Source organism: Lepidochelys kempii, chromosome 2 (assembly GCF_965140265.1).
Source record: "Lepidochelys kempii isolate rLepKem1 chromosome 2, rLepKem1.hap2, whole genome shotgun sequence".
Lineage (NCBI taxonomy): Eukaryota > Metazoa > Chordata > Testudines > Cheloniidae > Lepidochelys > Lepidochelys kempii.
The window spans coordinates 82,308,697-82,332,503 of record NC_133257.1 but is presented as its reverse complement, the minus strand read 5'-3'; the positions used below and the strand labels follow the sequence as shown (position 1 = coordinate 82,332,503).

At 39.7% G+C, this 23,807-nt stretch overlaps 1 protein-coding gene across 8 annotated transcripts in view; it reads left to right on the top strand.

The window, feature by feature from the left end:
- Positions 1-23,807, top strand: part of RBBP8 (RB binding protein 8, endonuclease) — a 73,736-nt gene that overhangs the window by 9,946 nt on the left and 39,983 nt on the right. For 4 of the 8 annotated variants that reach the window (XR_012157245.1, XM_073331402.1, XM_073331404.1 and 1 more), the window contains exons 2-8: positions 2,042-2,165; positions 3,102-3,162; positions 3,862-4,090; positions 11,208-11,250; positions 17,922-18,029; positions 19,139-19,234; positions 22,633-22,745. Coding sequence is in view for 7 of the 8 variants with exons in the window: in XM_073331402.1 (XP_073187503.1) it covers positions 3,979-4,090; positions 11,208-11,250; positions 17,922-18,029; positions 19,139-19,234; positions 22,633-22,745 (472 nt within the window). In the remaining variant the exon portion in view is untranslated. Of the gene's footprint in view, positions 1-2,041; positions 2,166-3,101; positions 3,163-3,861; positions 4,091-11,207; positions 11,251-11,279; positions 16,784-17,921; positions 18,030-19,138; positions 19,235-22,632; positions 22,746-23,807 lie in introns of those variants that run through there. The other 4 variants (XM_073331403.1, XM_073331405.1, XM_073331406.1 and 1 more) reach the window with 4 other exon arrangements.

Genomic DNA, 23,807 nt, shown 5'->3' with positions numbered 1-23,807 from the left:
TGGGTTGTAGATCACTGATGATGTGTTCAAGAGGTTTTAGCTGAGGACTGTATGTGATGGCCAGTGGAGTTCTGTTGGTTTCTTTCTTGGGCTTGTCTTGCAGCAGGAGGCTTCTGGATACATGTCTGGCTCTGTTGATCTGTTTCCTTATTTCTTTGTGTGGGTATCGTAGTTTTGAGAATGCTTGGTGAAGATCTTATAGGTGTTGGTCTCTTTCTGAGGGGTTGGAGCAAATGCGGTTGTACCTCAGCGCTTGGCTGTAGGCAATGAATTGTGTGGTGTGTCCGGGATGGAAGCTCTAGGCATGAAGGTAGGCATAGCGGTCGGTGGGTTTTTGGTATAGGGTGGTGTTAATGTGACAGTCACTTATTTGCACCATGGTGTCGAGGAAGTGGACTGCCCGTGTAGATTGGTCCAGGCTGGGGTTGATGGTGGGGTGGAAGAATTCCACCACGATTTCAGTAGCTTCCAGAGTTTCCTTCCCATGTGTCCAGATGATGAAGATGTCATCAATGTAGCATAGATAGAGAAGGGGCATGGGTGGACGAGAGCTGAGGAAGTGCTGTTCCAGGTCAGCTATGAAAATGCTGGCATATTGTGGGGCCATGCGGGTACCCATAGCGATGCCATTGGTCTGGAGGTATATATTGTCATCAAATTTGAAATAATTGTTCATGAGGATAAAGTCACAGAGCTCAGCAACCAGTTGTGCTGTGGCATCATCAGGGGATACTGTTCCTGATAGCTTGTATTCCATCTGTGTGGGGGATGTTTGTATAGAGAGCCTCTACATCCATGGTGGCGAGGATGGTGTTTTCTGGAAGATCACAAATGCATTGTAGTTTTCTCAGGAAATCAGTGGTGTCACAGAGATAGCTGAGAGTGCTGGTGGCGTAGGGTCAGAGTAGAGAGTCCACATACGTGGACAGTCCTTCAGTGAGAGTGCCAATGCCCAAGATGCTGGGGCGTCCAGGATTTCTGGGATTGTGGATCTTGGGTAGTAGATAGAATAACCCCAGTCGGGGCACTAAGGGTATGTTGATTTGTTCCTGTGTTAGCATAGGGAGTGTCCTGGGTAGATGGTGCAGTTTCTTAGTGTATTCCTCAGTGGGATCTGAGGAAAGTAGCCTGTAGAATTTGGTATTGGAGTTGTCCGGCAGCCTCCTTTTGGCAGTCAGACCTGTTCATGATGACAACAGCACCTCCTTTATCAGCCTCTTTGATTATAATGTACAGACGACTTTTTTGTGGCTGCTCGCACTTTTAATAATTGTCTAACCTCTGGAGTGTCAACAGCATCATGGTGTTATGAATGTTACTGGCTGCAAGAGCTTTTCTTAAGGAAGTCCACCCAAAGTTGGTAACAGCTACAGAGCAGCGCCAATACAGCTGAGTGAAGGCCTTTTCATTTTTAGAGCAGTGGGTGGCATCAGGCAGCTTTCTCCTGCTCCTCCCTCTGCTGGAGGTAGTCATGCATTCATGTACATTCAGTTCAGTGTTTCAAGCTCTTTTTCAGAGCCATGAAGGCTGTTTTGGAATCAGTTCTTAATATCCAGACTCAGTTTTGTTCATTTTTATCACATGCCAGTTGTGCTTATACAACTGCCCAGCCTTGTCCAGGGATATTCCTGAACACTGACTGCTAGAGGCAGGAGAGTAAGCAGAGTATGCATGATCATGTGTTGAACATCTGCCGTGACTGGCATCTCGTTTTGGGGTTACAAAGCTGATGGAGCTTAGGACAATTCCACTACTTTTTTTTCTTTTAATTTCAGCATTATGTACCACTGAAAATAAATTTTGTGGGAAATTTATGCAGAAAAACCTTAGAGACAATCCCCAAAAGTGGAAGAAAATTCTAAATCACGTGCCCTCCAACTGAAAATGACAGTCGCTAGATGTTCAAATCTAAGGGTGTAAGCAAGGACGCATCTTATCTCTACTGTCCTGACTGCTCATAGAGAGAGAGGTGATTTCTCAGGCAGCTCTATTTAAAAGCTAATGAAAACAAATGTCTAAAAGACATTCCTAATGTTATTAGGCAATGGGTTCCACAAAGAAGCATTGTATGATGGCTCAAGGTGAAGCATTTCAGCTGTGAAGATGTATGGAGACCTCTATCATGACTTCAGTTGGTGACCAGTAATTATCCGTAATTCCAAAAGGTAACTTGTTTTCTGTTGAGTTGTGTTTAATATGAGAACCTTCGCTAACTTGAAACTTATAGCCAGTGCAATAGGTCATGTAATTCAATCTCCAAGAGCCAAAGCAGATTCAAGCATATCTGGGGCTGTCTGATGTCTGTTTTATGTAAGGTGCACATTTTGAGCCTCCACACAAGTCTCTTTTATATGTATTTATCCTCAAACAGGCTGTAAGATAAAGAGGTACTAATATCCCATTTTAGTGATGGGGAAGTGAGGCACAGAGAGGCTAAGTGGCTTGCCCAAAGTCAAATAGGAAGTATGTGATAGAGCAGAGACTTGGAGCCAGGTCTTCCAAGTCCTAGGTTAGCCCTCAAACCATTGAACGATCCTTCCTAATGTGAAGAGTTTAGGAGACCGATTGTTTGTGAAAGAAGTTGCAGCCTCAATACATATGTTTATGTAGCTCATGGACTTGTATGTTAGAAAGTACAGCTGCTTGGTTACTCCTAGGTCTTGCGGGGTATGAGGAGAAACTTTGCATTTTACCTCAGAAACTCAGGGAGCCCTGGCCCCTTCCAACTGCAGATCTTAAAAGTCAGTCTCCAGCATGCTCAGTCAGAATCGTCATTTAAGAATAACTCAAAAGGGCTGGGGGATTATTAATGTACTTATTTATCATTTGTATTACAGAACAATAATAACTAAGATCAGGACCAATGGTGGGTAGGTACTGTACAAGCATATAATAAGAAACAGTCCCTGACCCCAAAAGTTTACAATGTAAAGAGACAAGCCAACAGCTGGGAGAGAGGAAAGATAATTATCCACAGTTTCACAACTGAGGGACAGATTGCATGGCTTTTCCAATGTCACACATCTGTGTCAGCACCAGGAATGAATCGAGTTCTGAGTTCCAATGCAGTATCCTAACCACAGCACCTTGTTCCTCTCTAGATTACCTGAGGAGATCCTCTTCACTGTGGAACCCCTCATAAGGCAGCAGGAGCAGCAGTAGGTAAGAATTTCTTTGCAATGTGACTCCATTTGAGTCATATTGTTGGAGTCTGAGAGGAATCTGATTCAGTGCCGAGACACAGGATCCTGTGACTTTGATGGATCCCAAGATCCTCATGGGTTTTGGGGGATCTGCAAGTTCTGGGACCAACCTCCTATTCTTCTGTGAGGAGACAATCCCACTCCTGGTGGCAGAATTTAGAGAAAACTACCAGGGGAACCTGAGTGTTCCTCTTCATCTGATTTCCTCCTTTAGGAATGAGCATTCTGAGCCCATATCTAGAATTATATGCATAAAGAAATACATGTGCACACCCTGTGGTTTTTTTTAGCCAGTTGGCCCCTTTTACAAAATTGTATTGAAGCATTTTCAAATTGTAAAATATGGGGATCGTAAGGTAATTTTGGTAATCAGGAATTAGATTAAAATGTTTTTAAACATGGAAAAAGTGTGAACAATCCTTAAAATCTGTCATCTAATTTGAATTTGGTAGCTGTTTTTTTAAAAAAAAAACTTTTATTATACAATAGTTTTTAGCTTTCGGCAAGATAATTAGAACTTACCAAGCTTTTAAGGTGAATGATTGTCACTAAATAAATACAACTTGACAATGACAGGCAGTGGGCTTTGTATTTCATCATGGCTGCAAGTCATATTCTGATACATGCAAACGTAAATGTTGTCAATCTGTCATTACAGGCATGCAGCTGTCTTCAGAAACAAACTTCATAGCTATGTAATTTAAAACTAAAAAGGATAGAGTGAACAAGTACCATAGATAAGATAAGTGAAAACAGTTACATTGGAAAAGACAAGATGAATGTTTCTGGAGGAAGTTGTGGGAGCCCCAGCTCTGCTGAATCTACTGGTGACATCTTCAAGGATCTGTGGTCCAAACTAAAAGAATATCATGATAAAGAAGTACAAGGTAAATTATTCCAAATGGTGCTGTATGTTGATGGAGTTTGGTTTATTTATGAACAGGATTATATGAAGGGCTTGCCTACGATAGCAGAGGACTGGACTTGATGACCCAGAAGTCCCTTCCTGTGCTGTGCTTCTGTGTACGTAAAATGGGAACTGTTAGTACAAAGGAGCTTTGTTTATAGTTAGATTAGGAGGCTACTTTTAACTGTTGTGCTTGTTTTTAGAAGTAAAAAAGTTTACTCTAGGGCTCCAATCCTGCAAGTGAGCCAGTACAAAACTTCTCTGACTACGATGGCTTGTGTTATGCAGCAGGTCAGATTGGATGATCACAGTGGTGGTCCCTTTTGGCTTTAAAATCTGAATATTCTTCCAAGGTTGGAACCTAAGCAATCAAACTGTACAAATGAACTCATAAATCTACCAAGTAAAGTTACTTAACCTGAACTGACCTTTACAGTTGCTTTGGAGGTACTTAGTGCTATTTTGCTATTAATGCTTCATAATTGAAAGTCACTGGTTTTAAAGGAAAAACAAGTTACCAAGCCCAATGTTTTTTTTTTCTTCCTTTTTTTTAATTTCCTTTTCTTCTTACGTCTTCAGATACATAAAACCAATGGACTGTATAGATATTAACACTTGTGGTAATGTCTCTAGTTTTAACTATTCACAATGAAATTTTTAATGCAAGAATAAATAGCTTCTATTATATTTTTCAGCCTTTGTGCTACTGGTTGTACCATGATTATGACTCTTAGAAGGCATTGTACATCTGCATTCTTGAGTATTGGGGAGAATTAAAAAACATCCAAAAATGAGAGGAATTATCACAGCATGCAATTTTTATATTTTATCATATTTATAATATTTCCTTAAACAATTTCAATGTGTGTTTTTTCTCTTTCTAAAAATACGTGGTCCAAACTTAAAACCTGGTCTCTCAAACCTTAAATCACATGAATAGTTGTTAATGCATGATTAGTGCTTTTGAATTGATTTAGAACAGTGTTTGACTTGAACTTCCGAAAATGCATTGTTGTACATTAAAGACTATGCAAATCACTTTGGAAAAGAAGCAGATGACTTATTAGGAATTAATGTAGGCCCCAGTTGTGCTATTAGATCCTTGTAGGCAGATAGTTCCACCTATGTGGAGTCTCACTGACTTCAAAATGAGTACAGGGATCTGTCTATGGAGGCCTGATTGCAGGATCAGTCCTTAGTTTTCAAATATGTAATGGCCCAATCTTATAAAATGCAGCTGCCCTCATTACTCTGACTGAAATTGGTGGGACATTTGATTCCACTCAGCAACTTGCAAGATTGGGCCTTGAGGATTTGTGTACCTGGTCAAAAACATCTGTTGTTCACTAAAAGAAAATTAAGCTGACATTTTTTAAAAGAAAAAGATTTACCAACCAATTGCATTCTGGTTACTTTTTTTAACAAAAATCTTAGTTTGTATCCTGAGAGATAAAATAAGTTTTATAGAATGTCCTGAAAAACACTATGTTGTAGTTTATTTCTTAAAATATTATCTTTACTCCTGTTGATTTGATTCAATCTTGAGCTGGGTTTCAATAGTGGGTGTGATGTCATCAGCAGATCATATGTTGGAGCATCAGAGTGGGATTTGGCAATCCATGGCATGTGTAAACATGAAAAACAAAAAAAAATAAGACTTATGGGTGGTGTTGAATGCCCCTTTGTAGTTATTTGGGACATTCAGTGCATGTTTCTAAAGTTTTGGTTTTCTTTATACATTTGCATGTTCTCTTTAAAATGTGTATTGGGTGGGGCCAGGTAATTTTGCCACTAAGCAAACTTTTTCATGCCTAGCTCTTCGGTAGTGTGTTCCACAGTGTTGGGTAAAATTAGATCTTCCACGATAACATCAAAGACATGCCTGAAGGATAGTTTAATTTTTTTCAAAAGGTGGGGAGAAGAGAGTATTTAAGTGCAAGAGAATATTTAAGACACATCAAACAAAGACTTGCCTGGGCTTTGCTTGTTTCTGAAGTCTATTAATAAGAATTAAATAGAATTGATTCATGAGTTTTAAATCTATATGTCAGCAAATATATATTACATATGGTTATATTTAGGAGAAATGGAGTGTTTGCTCAATAAGTGAAGCACTTTGTGTATGCTTGTACTGACTATCAGAGGACTGTTACTTCTGTTACAAATTCTGCTTTCCAGGGATTTGCAAGTTAACATAAGTTACAACTGCCTGAAATTTTATAAAAGTTCTAATTTTTTTAGAGTGCTTTAAATTGGTTATGTTGGATTATTTTTTATTAGTACATTGGAGGAAAAAAATGTGTATGCACTCTCCATTGTGTCCTTGATCACACTAAATGAAAAACAACTATTTTTTAACAAATGTAATTTTACAACTTCTGTACTTTGTCTTTAGAGAATAAATGGAGGCTTTTTCATTTTTTATCAGGCCAGTTTATACACCTTTGAAAAGCTGCTTCTCTGCTGACAAAATAGCTAATAGTTTCTGCCACAAACTTTCTGTGTGACCATAAGCAAGGCCTAATTATCAAAGGAGCTGTGTACCTGTAGTTCCCAATGACTTCAATGGAATTTGTGGTGATCCGTACTTCTGAAAATTGGTCAATAAATCTCTGCCTCCATTTCCCATTTGTGAGATGCATATGGTAATTAATACTTCCCTACTTCACACAGGATATTATCTAATACTAATATTTGTGAAGAGCCCAGATCACCCAACAGATATTAGTACTTACATACTAATTACAAATTAGATATGTGATATGAATAGTCTCTAAGTAGGTGTCGGATTTGTCACTCATCAACTTTGTATCTGAAGCATAATCTTTAAAACTAAATCTGAAGCTGTGTACTATAGGAAACAAATATACCTGAAATACATTGAACAAACAGAGAAGGAGGTTTTTGTAGAACAATAAAATAAGTAATCCAGTTCTTCCCCATTACACCCACAGAAAAACAGGAGACTGTGATAAAGAAGATATGAGTCTTAGGGCAGATAGGATCATGAAAAATAAAACACATTTTTGCATTGAAGGATCCCTGTAGGAGATGAGAAGGTTGAAGACTATGGAAAAAGTAAATAAAAGTATGTTGAAATTGCTATCTTCATGCTCATCATAACTGAATTATATCCTTACCTTCAGGATTAACCTATCCTCTCATCCATTCAGAGTAAATTTTCTGTTTCTTAGATACCTCATAAAAGATATTTTTGACATCTTTAGAAGTATTTCTAAAAATTTGTCTTGCAGAATTTAGCAATTTCAGTAGAATAATGAAAGATTATTAGAAATATAACTCTTAAAATTACATAGTAAAGTGATAGGTAACTTTACACTGAGTTTCTTCCACACATCATTTTAAGATGACATAAGACACATGGAAGTCCTCAAAAGGTTTTCCGCTATCACCTGTTTTCTCGTGTGGAACTGTAATGCAAGAGAGAAGGCATTTACCACAATGATGAAGGTTGTGGGCCACACACCATTCCATTAAATCCTGTTACTTAAAATGCTTGGCTTTTGAGGATAAGAAAGAGGTGCTATTAGGAGACTCTATGTATAATGGAATTTGGAATCTTTTCCCTATTAGGTCACTATTTAAAACACAACCCATGTTAGTAAAGATCAGAAATTGTCACCATATGACAGCTATGGTCTCAGTACAATTGTTTCTGGACAGTCATCTGCATAATATAATTATAACCCAATCAGCCTATAACCCCTCAGATGGAAGCCCCAGAACACACTAATCCCATAAGAGAGAGAACTGCATTTCACATTCCAAGACCTGCAGTTCAAATAAATGTTTGTTTGAATGTAAAATAGCATACATTTGAATGAATTACTATAGCTTTTTCTCTGGTTTCTCTTAACTATTTCCATTTCATTTTTTTCTCAGACAGTGGAGTTAGATGCCAAGACGTATGCTAATACAATGTTAATACTGAAAACTTAAGTATACAGGTCAAGAAATTAAAATGATGAAGTTCCTGTAGCTATGATAACTCTACTGTATTTAAATCTTAATTAAGGTATAAATAAGTCACAGTCCAGTTGTGTGCATGTCCAATGAGGTGTAATCGTAACAGTCCTTAATGAAAAATATTACATATATGCATAAAGTAGCCTAGTTACAAGTCTCATAACCTTCACTTTTAAATGTTGAATGTTGTGTATTGATATTAACCTAAATGTTAATATTAAAAATAGATTTAAAACAATATTAATAAATATTCATCAAGTCACCTTCACATTGCACACTTTAAAGCAGTTAAAGCCTAACATCCCAGCAATAGGTCCCCTGCACCAAATCATCCACCTGCTTCGCAAGAAGGTATCTGGAAAGGAGAAACTAAGTGGTTGTGATTAAACTGACGAATTTTTTCCACTTTAGACAAATATTTGGTTTGCTATATATTGAATTCTGGAAACATAAAACTTTTTTTTAGAAACACAAGCATAGTCCTATTAGTTAGTGTGATCAAAGCTTCCTGGTACCCTGAAAGACAAAAAGGAAGAGATTATGGGTAACGTTAGTAATTCTACACTCTCAGATAAATGTAACAAACTGGATTCCTGCCTTCTCATTGTAGTCGTTTGACTTTTAAAAAAAACTTTAAGTAACCAGTTCAGCTCTTCCTGAATTCAGGTGAGAGGGGAGATAGTGTTACTTATAGCACAGTACTTGGCCTTTTGAGCATTGCCTCTTCAGTTGGCGGCTCAGGTTGCCAATGTTACAATCTTAAATACTTTGCTGAACAGACTACCTGTTCATACAGGAGCCACATTGTTGTGCAGCCTCATTCCTTCTGATGGGTGTGGAGTAGGATTAAAGCACACTTTATAGGGGTTCTAATTGCCGATGTCTAATTGACTTTATGAATAGCAACCACTTTAAAAAATAAATAAATCCTCTTTCTGTGCTGCATGACAGAACATAAAGTCACATAGGTGTTGAGTGCTTATGAGATAAGAAGTCTTTACCTATGTCCCCAGAACTTTCTTTTGAAGTAGTCTCCATGCATTTTCTATCTCATTGTTACCTTATCATCTTGTAACAGTCTATAGCAGAGGTGGGCAAACTATGGCCCGCGGGCCACATACGGCCCGGCCCCTGAGCTGTCGGCTATGGAAGCTATCCTGGCCCCTCCCCCGTTTTTCCCCTCCCCCGCAGCTACGCCGCTGTGTGGACAGCGCTCTGGCTCGCCTCTCCTGTGGGGCAGCGCAGCGGCGTGGCTGGCTCCAGCATGGTAAGGGGGCGTGGAGTAGGGGTTGGATAAGGGGCAGGGGGGCCTAAGAGGCAGTCAGGGGACAGGGGGCAGTTGGATGGGGTGGAGGTTCGGAGGGGGGGGGGGGTTGGATAGGGGGTGGAGTCCTGGGGGGGCAGTTAGGGGCAGGGGTCCTGGGAGGGGGCAGTCAGGGGTCAAGGAGCGGGGGGGGGGGGTTGGATGGGTCAGGAGTTCTGAGGGGTGTGGAAAGTAGGAGGGGGATAGGGGGCGGGGGGGCCAGGCTGTTTGGGGAGGCACAGCCTTCCCTAACCGGCCCTCCATACAGTTGCGCAATGCCGATGTGGCCCTCAGGTCAAAAAGTTTGCCCACCCATGGTCTATAGTGTGTTTTCACTGAATCTTTGTCTTGACTATTACTTTCCAAGTGGAAGCCTGAATACTGGAAGGTTTGCCAGAATAAAGATTAGCATGTATGTCAACAAGTAAACTTTCTTATTTAGCTATTCTTGGAGGGGCAGGGAAGGAAATTTCTTGACAATCCCAACCTCTACTTCTCCAAGCAAGGTCACAGTTTTTATTTTTGTGTTTTTATGTTATGTCTTTACTATGTCAGCACTTTCTTAATAAGGCTGTCGTGAGATTATAACATTAAAGAATATCCTTTTTTGTGAATGGCATGCTGGCACAGGTATTTTTAGTTCAAAAGTTTTTTAAAATATGAATAAAACTGGTAAGTTTTTTTTTTTTTTTGGTTATAAGTTTGAAGAAGGCATTGGGGGGGAATTTCCTTATTCATTGGCTTCACATGTTTTATATTTCCATTCTTAATTTTATTTATCATGTACTTAGCATCTGATTATCCCCAACAGTGACGTTTGGAGGGTCCCATACATGTGTGAATCTTCCCTCCTCTACAGGACATGGATGACTGAATAGGAAAAGAGTGAGGAAGTCACAGAACGATGTGCATCATTCCTCAAATCATCTTAAAGAGGCTTTTTGGGAAGCTTCAGCCTGAGAAGTCCCTAGCAGCATGGCTACATTAGAGCTGGAAGAATAGTAGTAGCCCCAGAAGCATGTCCTCCTTGTGGACTTAGGAACATTAAGCGGTCGTCCCTTAATGTTGCTTCTTTGTGTGTATCCATGATACTGTCCTTAATTACATGACCGGATACTGTAATATTTTGAAAATTCATTTCAGAAATCTTTTCTACAACTTTATATACCCATGTAGTACTGTATACTACTACATGTCTGCAAAGTCCAAGAAAATTGTTTATGTAAATAGTACACAATATCCCCTACTTTTACAGCATAGCAGAGGTGAAGTATGTTTTTTACAAAGGAGAAATTTCTATATTAACTTAGGAGGGAAGCAGGTGTTAGCCAATAATGGGATTTTCATGGCTGTTCCTGAACTCAGGTCCAAGTAGGCCCTACCCTCTTAATCCAGGAGCCACTACTTTCCTCCTCCACTAGTTATGTTGCAGCATTTTTTTCTCTTTCACAGATGGCAGGCAAGCATATTTCCATAGAGATTGACACCAGGAAACACTCATGGAACCGAATGACTCTTGCATCACATACACCTGAATAAATCACATTCCTCGTGTGACTAAAACCCACTGGAATGGAAAAATGGAAACAGGCCATTTCCAAAGTAGGGCTTTGCAAACAACAATGATCCTATCCGATGGGCCAACTTTTAGAATGAGTTATAAATTACCTGTGGACAAGAGAAAAGGGAGTGGTTAAATGTTATGAATGATTTTTAAAGCTCTCATAACTGAAAGGACAATTCAGCTACACAATTGTGTTAAAACAAGTCAAAAGATAATCCATGTTTTTTTCTTTTCACTTTCCAGGATTACAGTTGAAAATATCCAAACTGAAAAAGGAAAGGTGTTTGTAAGTACCTATCCATATGCCATACCGATATATTTTATAGGAGGAAAATTTTAATATAGTTAATAAACTGTAATTCCTACATGATGAGTTGAGGACTTGAGTCCTGATCCTGCAGACACCCATGTGTATAATTTGACTCACATGAGTAGCAATGTTGAAGTCAGTAATATACATGTATAAATATTTGCAGGATCTATAACCTGAACTCCAGGTCTCCATCGCTTGCATGAGCAGCTGGTGATGCAGTCTTCTGTAATATTTCTAGGGTGCCCATAAAGGATAATTCAGATATGAGAAAAAATAAGTAGGAAACCTTTTTTTAAGGTGAAGTTGCTTCTGTACATTATAAAGGAGCAGCAAGTGGCATAACCATGTTTTAAAATTTTTTTAGCTTACCAGTTTACCTTTAAACGCTTCCTCCACTAAGCTGGGTCATAGTGATTTGTATAAAGAACTCCAGCCTGAAATAGGGATGTAAATACTGTTTAAAAATGTAACCCCATTTAAACGTTTAAAAATGTTTAAATGGTTAACCGATTAAGTGGCTGGCTGGCACAACTGGGGCTGGGGGCGATCCACCAGCGCAGCTGGGGCCCCTCAGGCCGGGGCGCAGCTGTGGTTGGGCCCGCTCCAGCTGGGCAGCGCTGCTCCGGGCAGCGTGGCTGGGATTCGGGTGGCCAGCCAGTGCGGTGCATCTAGTGCCAGCTGGCTGGTTGGCCCAGGGTTAACGGTTAAGGTGGGTTAACTGGTAAGACTAATGCTTACCGGTTAACTAGTTAACCTGTTACATCCCTAGCCTGAAGGTTTATACACTCCCGTGCTGTGCAAATTTTATTTTTTCCTCTTTTTTTAACTATGTTGAACATGGCTTATTAGACGTATGAACTAGAAAATGTGTATATTAACCTAGATAGTAGAAGTAAATCAAATTGTACCTGTATGAATGTGTAGTTATGTTAACTAATTTTCCCATTGTTAATTTCAGCCGCTGCATTTTTCCTAGTTATGCCATTTTGAATAAATAATTCCTCTCCTTCCTTTGTAGTTACACCTTTCAAATACTTTTTAACAGAGATGAACCCTCCCCAATGTTGTCCAAATTTACTTTTTAGTATCTTTATTAGTCTTCCAGTTATGTATGTATTTGTACAATGATAACTCCAAGAGGTGTCATCTTTCTGGTGGCTCTTTTATGACTTCCACCAATGTATGTATCATTATGGTAGTGAGGGTCTTGGAGATCAAGGCAGATTTCCAGGCCAGTTGTGCACCAAAGCCCTTTAGTATGGAATTATTACTTCCCTTTTCTGTGGTGTGAAATCTCTACATATATATCAAAATTACATTGCCCTTTTGTGCTGTCCTATTGCATTGTGAAATCATGCTTAACTTGCTGTCCATTTTCAGAACTACTACTTTCCAGGTAGTTTGCTGTTTATCAAATTTGTTACTTGATTTGTATTTACTCAGATGCATTAGCTTGCATTTTTCCGAATTAAATTGGGTTTGATTTTTGTCTATACGCCCCTGTGCATTTTGTCAGTCCTCACTGGTGTTTGCAGTTCCAACAAAATTTTAGTGTTGGATGCATACTCCATCTAAACACACCCCACTTATATTCTCTAGTTGTTATCTTTCATGCTGCCAAGTGTCAGGCATTTCAGTTCTGTCATACCTTCCCTTTTCTCAGCTAGGTTCTTACACATCCATCTGAGCTGCTGTCCTATCTTTTGGCCAGCTGGTGGCAATTTTGCACCTGCTGAGTAGTCATCTGCCTGCTGCCTCTCTTGCCACTCCCTCTGCTGGATCAGGACCTGAAAAGGATAGCTAGGAAGAGTTAGCAGTGGCATTTGAAAGAGAAGGCAGGACAGCAGCACAAGGTGAGGGACGCATTATCCTCAAGCTCCCACATCTGCAGCCTGCTCATCCTCCCCCTAGCATCCTCAGCACTCTCTAAACCTCCCCAACAACCCAGAAACCCACAGCACTACCAACATCCCCAGTAACCACACATACAGCTACCTCTTAGCTTCCATCTTGAGCACTCACCCAGCTTTGCCAGCCAGAGTTGCCAAGTTTTGTGCAGCTGCAAGTCCTACTCCCATCTCTGATCGGAGCAGAGTGTGTTGACTGTCAGCTTAGGCTTCAGTTTGTAGTACGTGCAAATGATTTGCTACTATGCAAACGTTAGATTTGTATAAAACATAATGCATGGAACAGAACAAAATTTGGCAAATTGGGCCATGTCTTTTTAGTCCTTCAGCCAGTTTTCAGTCCATTTGACATTGATATCAAAATTAATTTTGAGAGTAGGGTTTCATGAAACACCCTGTCAGATGTTTTGCGAAAATCCAAATAGTGTATAGCTACAGTTTATATGTCGGGAACAAAGTAGCTTTGGCAATACAGTGACTGTGTAACTTCACAGACAATAATGGAACCAAGCTTGAAATCAAATCAGACGTTTTTCACTACAACGCTTGTGTACCATCAGTTATAGTAAGTGATTTTCAGTTAAGTTATTTCTTTGTGTAATAGTCACAAATATCTTGAAAAAATCAAATTAAGCACCACTCTTTTTATTTATTATTATGTACAGCTTCCAAAAATATATTTAGCTGTGCTTCAGTTCCAGTCTAAAATTGTGAGATTGATTGGTGGTGCTGTTACTGATTTAATCCTGTATATCCTGACCTGTTTCTACATCCATGTAAAATGAAAACTTTACATTCTTGAGAAGTTTGGTCTCTGGAAGAGCTGTATTATCAATGATATGTTGTTGTGATTTAATACATATCAAACCAAATGGCGTAATTATTGTTTGCTGGAGTCATTCTACAAGTACCACATTGTAGATACAATAGTCTTACATAGGACTTTTTGTTTTTCCTGATGCTTTTGAATAGCTAAGGTTTAATATTTCAGACTTGATAACCAGCCTGACAATGAGCTCCTTATGTTGTACCCTGGTTCAGTGTTGGAGCTAATGATCTTGTAAATGCAGGGTCAGAGACTATTCATGACAAAGGCTAGCTTCTTTGCCAAATTGTCAGTCACTTTTGTCAAGCAGTACCAAAATCCTGAAAAACTTCTTTCTGTTCCTTACATTATGTTCATGTTTTAAAGTAATACCAAGTTTAGGATTAAATCTACTGAGTTTTAAAAGGAGATGGTAGTGTACCTTTATATGTTCTTAAGTACTTTTTTATGTAAAACAGGATTCAGGTCTATAGTTTGATCATTTAAAGATGACCTATAAATTACTTTTAAAAATTGGATTTATTCCTTTTTTGCATAGACTCATAGACTTTAAGACTAGAAGGGGCCATTATGATCATCTCAGTGGTACCAGATGACCAAACGAGGAGTAATGGTCTCAAGTTGCAGTGGGGGAGGTTTAGGTTGAATATTAGGAAGAACTTTTTCACTAGGAGGGTGGTGAAGCACTGGAATGCGTTACCTAGGGAGGTGGTGGAATCTCCTTCCTTAGCGGTTTTTAAGGTCAGGCTTGACGAAGCCCTGGCTGGGATGATTTAGTTGGGGATTGGTCCTGCTTTGAGGAGAGGGTTGAACTAGATGACCACCTCAGGTCCCTTCCAATCCTGATATTCTCTGATTCTGTCTACTCCAATGGTCACCAACCAGTAGATCGCGATCGACTGGTTGATCCTGGAGCCTCTGCCAGTCAATCGTGATTTCCAGCTGCTAAAAGTCCGGCGGGGCTAAGGCTGGCCCCATGCTGCTCCCAGAAGCAGCTGGCATGTCTCTGCAGGCCATGGGGCTCCGCATGCTGTCCCCCTGCCCCACCCCCGTGAACTCCACAGCTCCCATTGGCTGGGAACTACGGGGGTGGCGTTTGCGGCCCAGTTTGGGGGGTGGGACGGGAGGGAGAAGCAGGTAAGCAAATAGGTAAGCATCTCCTGGCTGGAGCCTGCACCTCGCACCCCCTCCTGCACCCTCACCTCCTGTCTTCAGAGCCCTCTCCTGCACCCAAACTCCCTCCCAGAGCCTGCACCCCAACACTCTGCTCCAGCCCGGAGCTTCCTCCTGTACCCAAATTCTCTCCCAGAGCCCGCACACCTCACCCCCTCCTGTACCTCAACCCCCTGACCCAGGCTCAGCCCGGAGCCCCCTCCCACACTCCAAACCCCTCGGCCCCTGCCCAGAGCCTGCACTCCCTCCCAACCCACTGCCCCAGCCCAATGAAACTGAGTGAGGGTAGGGGAGCATGAGCGACAGAGGGAGGGGGGAATGGAGTGAGCAGGGCGGGGCAGATCCTGGCTTGATCTTAAATTCAAAAAGTGATCTTGCGTGTAAAAAGGTTGCAGACCACTGATCTAGTCTGATCTCCCGAATGCTGCAGGCCACAGAACCTCACCCACCCACTCCTCTAATAGACCCATAACTTTTTGCTGAGTTACTGAAGTCCTCAAATCATGATTTAAAGACTTCAAGTTACAGAGAATCCACTATTTACACTGCAAGTGATCCATGCTCAGAGGAAGGTGAAAACCCCCGGGGTCTCTGCCAATCTGATCCAGGGGAAAATTCCTTCCCAATCCCAAGTACAGTGGCAGGTGGACCCTGAACATGTGAACAGGACCCACCAACCAGAATTCTCTGTAGTAGCTCAGACCCCTCACCATCTAGTGTTCCATTACCAGCCTTTGTAGATATTGGCTACTAGCAGTTGCAGATTGGCTACATGCCATTGTAGGTAGTCTCATCATACCATTCCCTCCTTTAACTTGTCAAACTCAGTCTTGAAGCCAGTTAGGATTTTTGGCCCCCAGTACTCCCCTTGGAAGGCTGTTCCAGAACTTCACTCCTCTGATGAGTAGAAACCTTCATTTAATTTGAAGCCTAAACTTGATGATATCCATTTGTTCTTGTATCAACATTGGCACTTAACTTAAATAATTCCTGCCCCTCCTTGGTATTTATCTCACTCATATTTATAGAAAGCAATCATCATTTCCCTCAGTCTTCTTTTGATTAAGCTAAACAAGCCAAGCTTTTTGAGTCTCCTCTCATAAGGTAGGTTTTCCGGTCCTTGGATCCTCCTGGTAGCCCTTTTCTGTACCTGGTCCAGTTTGAAATCATCTTTTTTAAACATGGAGACCAGAATTGCACACACTATTCCAGTTGAGATGTCACCAGTGCTTTGTATAATGGTACTAACATTTCCTTGTCTATACTGGAAATACCTGACCTGATGCATCTATGACTACATTAGACTTTTTCAAGGCTGCATCACATTGGCAGCTCATAGTCATCCTGTGATCAACCAGTACACTCAGGTCTTTCCCTCTCCTCTGTCGCTTCCAACTGATAAATCCCCAGCCTACAGCAAAAATTCTTATTCCCGAAGTACATGGCCTTGCACTTTGCACTATTAAATTTCTTCCCATTTCTATTACTCCAGATTTCAAGGTCATCCAGATCTTCTTTTATGATACTCCGTGTTGGCAATACCTCCCAACTTCGTGTCATCTTCAAATTTTATTAACACACTCCCACTTTTTGTGCCAAGGTAATTAATAAAAATGTTAAATAAGATAGGTCCCAAGACAGATTCCTGAGGAATTCCACTAGTAACCTCCCCCAGCCAGATAGTTACCTTTCAGTATGAGCTGTTGTAGTCTCTCCTTTAACCAGTTCCTATCCACCTCTCAGTTCTCATATTAATCCCCATCTTCTCCATTTTAACTCAAAATTTCCCATGTGGAACTGTATCCAATGTCTTACTGAAATCCAGGCCTGAAAGGAGTGTGGAGGGGAGGAGGGTTTCCCCCTTAAATATCAGGAATGCCTAAACTACTCTTCCCTGGCTTTTCACTCCACAAGGAGACAAGAGTCTGCTTTAGTGCTTCTACCGGCATTTGCAAGATCGGGTATTTCAGACCATAAACTCCTTACACTAGAGGTTAATGTAATATTTGTATTGTAAAGCACTATTTGGATCTCTGATAGTGATTTGAGTAATAAGTGAAGTCAGAAAGCATTCAAGGTATTAATTTGTTTTAAAATTCTAAATCAATAAAAGAAAAAAAATCTAGGTAGTACACTGCAGAAGCATCTTCCTACCACATTTGTGAACACCAGTCCCCAGCAGCCCAAAATCAATGAGTTGTAAAATGTAGCTGAAAACATCTAAAGGGACAGCATCAACTTGAAAATTTGTCTAAAAAAGCCCCCAAAACGCTATATTGTTGAGTTACAGGTAGCCCCCAAGATAACAGAAAAGTTAGCAAAAATGTTTGTTTTGTGCATTTGGCAGCAGTTTGTTTTTAGTCAGATTTGTTGTTCCCCTGTATAGTCAGTCTCTCCCTTCCTTGAATAAACCCTTATAGGCGTTGTTTAGACTATAAGGAAGAAAGTGTTCGGGGTTTTTTGCTTTGTTTTAAAGTTAGCTAACATGTTTTCAAATATTACTGAGCAACTAGATTAGATAGGGTTTAATACCTTTAAAATGTGTTCCCAGGCTGCAGTCGATACTAAGCTCTACTCTAGGACCCATAAGAAGGGTAACTCCCCACCCCCCCAAACCAGTCATGTTGTCTTGTGGGGTAGGCTGTTGCAACATCCATCCTGGAAGGGGGGAAGAGTAGTAGGAGAAACCAGGGGATCGCTGGGAATTGAACATCCAACCTGGCACTATGCTTTTATAGTGTTCTAATCCTTAGTGCCATAAAACTTCCTCTGAATCCTGCCTGTCAAAAGGATTTAAAAGAGAGAACAAGCTTAACGAGTTCACATAGGCTACCGTGGCAGAATGGGTAAGTTTTACTATATTATATCTGAGAATTCAGTAACTTTCATATTAAATTAGTCAGCTGTTCATCTTTTAATTGATAAAATAAAATGGTAAAAATTTAATTTGTATATGAAAATTAAATGTTTGTTTGTTCATGTTCTGTTTACAAAGTGCCTCAGTCACCCAAATCAGTGCCTCCCACCCTATGATCCTTTATAGTACTCTGATCCTTCTGTTCCAAGATCCTCAGCAGTAAATAAAGAGGATCATAGAAGAAAAGGATTCAAGAAATTGTCTTTGTAGTTTTCTTAAAGTAAAATATATTTCTACCCCACTGTTTTTATGTTAGTCACCCAAATATTGGCATACTGTGACTGGCAGAGAGAGGGAAGAACAACTGCCACTGCGTAGACTTACTGCTCTACAACACCCAGCACTCTCATCTGAAATTTCTTTGTGAATTGCACTTACTTTTCACCCCCTTTTCGTATGTTTTGGAAATGCTGAATAGTTATTGTGGGGGGTTTTCTGTATCATAGTTTACATAAATTACCAAAACAAATGAAATTGGTGTGATTATATTGCTTTATTTTGACAAAATATGCAGAATTTTGAATTTTTTGGTGCAGAATTTGGTTTGGTTTTTTTTGGTGCAGAATACCCCCAGAAGTAGTATTTAGGCTGTTATAATTTGGATGACTTTTGTCTGATTTATTTGGAGTTTTGTAGAAAAATTTTGCTTTGGCCCCAGATCTAACCTACCACTTTTAATGGCTCTTTTAGTGGCATATCTCTCTTTGTGGGTTTAAATGGGGGAAGTGTCCAAAATTAAACATCAGTGGAAATTCAATTGCAACATGAACTATGGAGTATTTACTATTTCTGTATAACTCGAACATTATCTGTTACCAGCCATTCAGAGTAAACACATGCAAGTGTTTCATTTATTGTCTTCAACTTAATATTTTTGTTGATTATCAATCACACTCTTCAGACAGAAGAAACATTACAGAGAGCAAAGTGGTCATAACCATAAACAGAATTCTCTATTGAAATTTAATAGCTTTTATTCACAACTGAAGAGACTTTATCTATTTCTAAAAGCATTTAGCTGTTTCTCCTTTATTTTAGGGATGCAGAGAGGCTTGAAGAGTTTTATACCAAAAATCAACAGCTGAGAGAGTATCAGAAAGGACTTCATGACACTATCAAAGTTTTAGAAGACAGGTGAGTGAGGTTTTATTTTGTTTTGCGGGGAGAGAGGAGAGAAGGGCTGAACCAAACTTTTTTCATGTATACTCAGAACATCGTAGTTAAAGGGAGAGGTAAAAAGTGCAAATCCTCTTACATAATTGTATTAGTTCCCAGGTACCACAGTGCTTGGTGCAATACAGTTAAATAGAAATGAAAGAGATCAACCTGGAAACAATGTGGCAACTTCTAAACAAATTCATATCCTCTACAAAAATTGCTATAAGAGGTGTAAATTACGTGGGCAATTGAGAATTTAGCACGTTTGAAGATTGACAAAACTCCAGAGCAAGACAAGATCCCTCACAGGATTCTAAAGGAAATGGCAAAATAAACTTGAAAGCATTTATTAGATTACATTTTATATTTTAAAATTCTTGTGACAACTGATTAGACATTCTTCCAGTAGATAATGATTTTCAGGATTCTGGGTAAAGGGTCTGTTCCATGAGATTTTAGATCCTTTGTTTCTGAGATCATTCTCCTTTAAGCTCATTAGCTTTGGCTCTTTCCCCAATCTTTGCTCATACTCAACTGTTCACTGATCAGTACTTGCTCCATTCTGTTTTTTTCTTTCTGAAGTTTGGATGCCATGTGGCTTTTCCCTATTTTTGTTTAATCTATTAGTATTGAACAAAATTAGATTGCATAAAATTACATCAAATCTCCTGTTTTGTCTTTAAAAGTGTCTGGGACTATTATTATGTTACTTTTGTATAAAACTCACTACTAAAAGGCTTTTAGAATGCATTGAAAGCAGGAGTTCATAATATATTGGGACTATTTCCCTACTTGTCTGCTTGGTCAAAATCCACAGGAAGGTAAAAGCCTTATAGTTTGCATTATACCTTGAAATTTTTTGTGAAGGGGAAAAGGACCATTGAATAGTGTAAGGTACTGAACTTTTGACCCTGCGTGGACAAAGTAAAGAGACACAAATGGATGAACTTGCGTGGTTACTTAGCAGACAAGGTACTCTTGTTCTGAAGAACCAAGAGTATTTAAGACTGTTTGATTCACGGAGGACAACTGTATTACAAACAGCAGTTTTAACTCTCAGAATACCGTATGTTTAATGTGGTTATGATAAGAAGAGAGACTACTAAAACATCCTTTTTACAGTCATTCTCCATTGCTGTAGTATCAAACATAATCAGTTTAAAAGTCAAGATGATTTTTCTAAGGGCCAATGCTCAACCTAAGATCTGAAAATTCAGCTGTGTTCTTTCTGCTTCTTAAGTTACCAGGAATAAATTCTTACTGCAGAAATATTAACTGGCAATTATTTTGATAACTCAGGTAAAACAGAATCCAGCTCTGTGTTCCATAACACTATTGGTTCTTCATTGCTAACGGTAGTAAATAAACATTTGGTTTTGCCTACAAAGTGAACAAATATGACTTAATAGGGAGAGAATATGTCAAGTAAAAAAGTGGTATTCAAACAAAATCCTTTTCTGACCACAAACATACTTTAAGGGCCTGGTCCAAAGCCCATTGAAATCAATGGAAATATTGACTTCAGAGATTTTGGATCAGGCCCTAAGTATGTGTGTCTGAGTTATTAGCTACATAGGGTTATTATTCCATACTGAGTGGTTACTATTGATTACTGATCCAACTTGTATATTCTTTTGCTTAATTTTATCATGTTCATATTTTATGTTAAACGTGTATCTTACTTTTGCATAATTTTGGACAATTTTTAGATAGAATTGCAATTATTAAAATGTTTAGCTATTATTTTCTATATCTAATATGATACTTCATTGAACTGTATCAGGCAAATGTATTCCCTGAGACTTACAAGAAAGGAAGTGATCTACTTATCTCATTTATTTACTTTGCGTACGGTGAGCTGCTCATTTAAGTGGAGAGAAGAGGTTGAAAGTTGGTAGAGAGGTGTAAGAACACCAGAGTTTAACCCCTGGGTATTGCAGTGGTGGTAAGCAGTAGGGTTTCATGGAGTCATGGTGTAACTGAACATTACTTATAAAAGGTTTTTCATTATATAGTCTAACTCTGATCGCTTTGCTTGTATGTTGTATCTTTCTTTTTAGACTGTATGCTCAAGAGGATGTCTCTTGCTTTGTGTTTGGAAACTACCTAACTCATTTTGCATGCTGCTGAAATAACTGGAATGCATGTATATAAATATTAATATAGGCTCTCACTGAGATAAATCAGCATTCTTCACTAAATCGAAATAACTTGATAGGTGATTCAAAAACCCCATTTTGAAATTTGTGTATATAATTACACAAACTCACATAGACTACATTTAATAATTTTCTCATCTAATAACTGCTTGATTATTTTAACATATGACTAATTACTGAAGTCTTCCTTTAAATCTCAATTCAAAGTAAACATTCAATTCTAGTTTATGTACAATTGTTCAAGTATCAATACATCAAAATATGAAATGTCTTCAGTTAGCAACCTTCTGTTGTCAACAGCTTACTACTTTTGTTGTTTCAAAAGCCAATTAAGTACCAGTGTCTGACTTACGTATGACTAGAGCCCTACCAAATTCATGGCCTTGAAAAATGCGTCACAGACCATGAAATCTGCTCTCGCCCCCCCATGAAATCTGGTCTCTTGTGTGCTTTTACCCTATACTATACAGATTTCATGGGGGGAGACCAGCATTTCTAAAATTGGGGGTCCTGACCCAAAAGAGAGTTGAAGGGGGGTCCCAAGGTTATTTCAGGGGGGTTGCAGTATTGCCACCCTTGCTTCTGCGCTACCTTCAGAGCTGGGCAGCCAGATAGTGGCGGCTGTTGGCCAGGCTCCCAGCTCTGAAGGCAGCACCGCACCAGTAGCAGTGCAGAAGTTAGGGTGGCAATACCATACCATGCCACCCTTACTTCTGCACTGCCGCCTTCAGAGCTGGGTGGCCGGAGAGTGGTGGCTTCTTACTGAGGGCCCAGTTCTGTAGGCAGCAGCGCAGAAGTAAGGGTGGCAATACCGTACCATCCTTATTTCTGCGCTGTTGCTGGTGGCGGCTCTGCCTTCAGAGCTGGGCTCCCAGCCAGGAGCCGCTGCTCTCCAGCCACCCAGCTCTGAAGGCAGCACAACTGCCAGCAGCAGCACAGAAGTAAGGGTAGCAGTACCGCAACCCCAACCCCACCCCCACCCACAACTAAAATAACCTTGTGACCCTCCCCACCACGACTCCTCTTTGGGTCAGGACCCCTACAATTACAATACCATGAAATTTCAGATTTAAATAGCTGAAATCATGAAATTTATGATTTTTAAAATCCTATGACTGTGAAATTGACCAAAATGCACCGTGAATTTGGTAGGGCCCTACGTATGACATTCTTTCTAACAGATGGAAAATTTTATTTTTTAATTTTTCCTCATAGATTAAGAGCAGGATTATGTGATCGCTGTGCAGTAACTGAGGAGCATATGAGAAAGAAACAGCAGGAGTTTGAAAATATCCGGCAACAGAACCTTAAACTTATCACGGAACTTAGTGAGTGTTATCTAGTATAATGGTCCCCAAGACAAAATGCAGTCTGTTGTAAACTTTGCTATCTTGTTGGTAAACTGGTGATTATACACCCTGCTATAGGTTGAGAGAATTCCCATATTGTACCTTTTTAATAAGCCTGAGAAGTTCAATAAAGCAAGAACGCTCACTTCTGTGGTCTTCAAAACAAAATAAACAAAAAAGGCAGTTTTTAAATAGTTTTAATTTCATTTTAACTTGGAGTGAAATGCTGCTTCTGTAATCTCAGTATATGTATTTCGTTTTTATTCTCTCATGGTTATGGCCCTACCAAATTCACAGTCCATTTTGATCAATTTCAAGGCCAGAGGGTTTTTAAATTGGTCAATTTCATATTTTCAGACTTTTAAGTCTGAAATGTCAGGCTGTTGTAATCCTGGAGGTCCTGACCCAAAAGAAGGGTCATTGAGGTCGCAAAGCTGTTGCAGGATTGCCACCCACAGCTTTGTGACCCCTTCCCTCCTCCCACCCCTCCATGATCCCCTTTTGGGTCAGAACCCCTAGGCTCACAACACCCTGACATTTCAGAAGTAAATATCTGAAAATGTGAAATTGACCAATTAAAAAACCCTCTGGCCTTGAAATTGATCAAAATGGACTGCGAATTTGGTAGGGCTACAACCATGAGAGAATAAAAACAAAATAAATACAAAGTAAATATATAAGAATAAAGGGAAAATGAACAGAGGAAGGTGGGACCTCGCATTCCAGCAATATGGGGCATTATGGGAAGAGGCATGGAGATGAGACTGAGTGTTTTCTAAGTGTGAGTGTTGGCAGAATTAGAGTTGGAAGAGATGAGGTCAGAGCTGTAAGCCAGCAAATTGTGATGAGTCTTTCTAGTTTTAATTTCTATTACAACTTCCAATATCATAATAATGGATTATTGTTTCTCAGACAATCTGGTTATTTTGGGGACCAAAAAGTAAGCCTTGATTATGTTGCTTTTCATGGTCTCTCCATCCCCAGTCTAGACAATTATGTCAAGGAACCCAGAATGAGCTGTTCAGTCTCACTGCAAAAAAC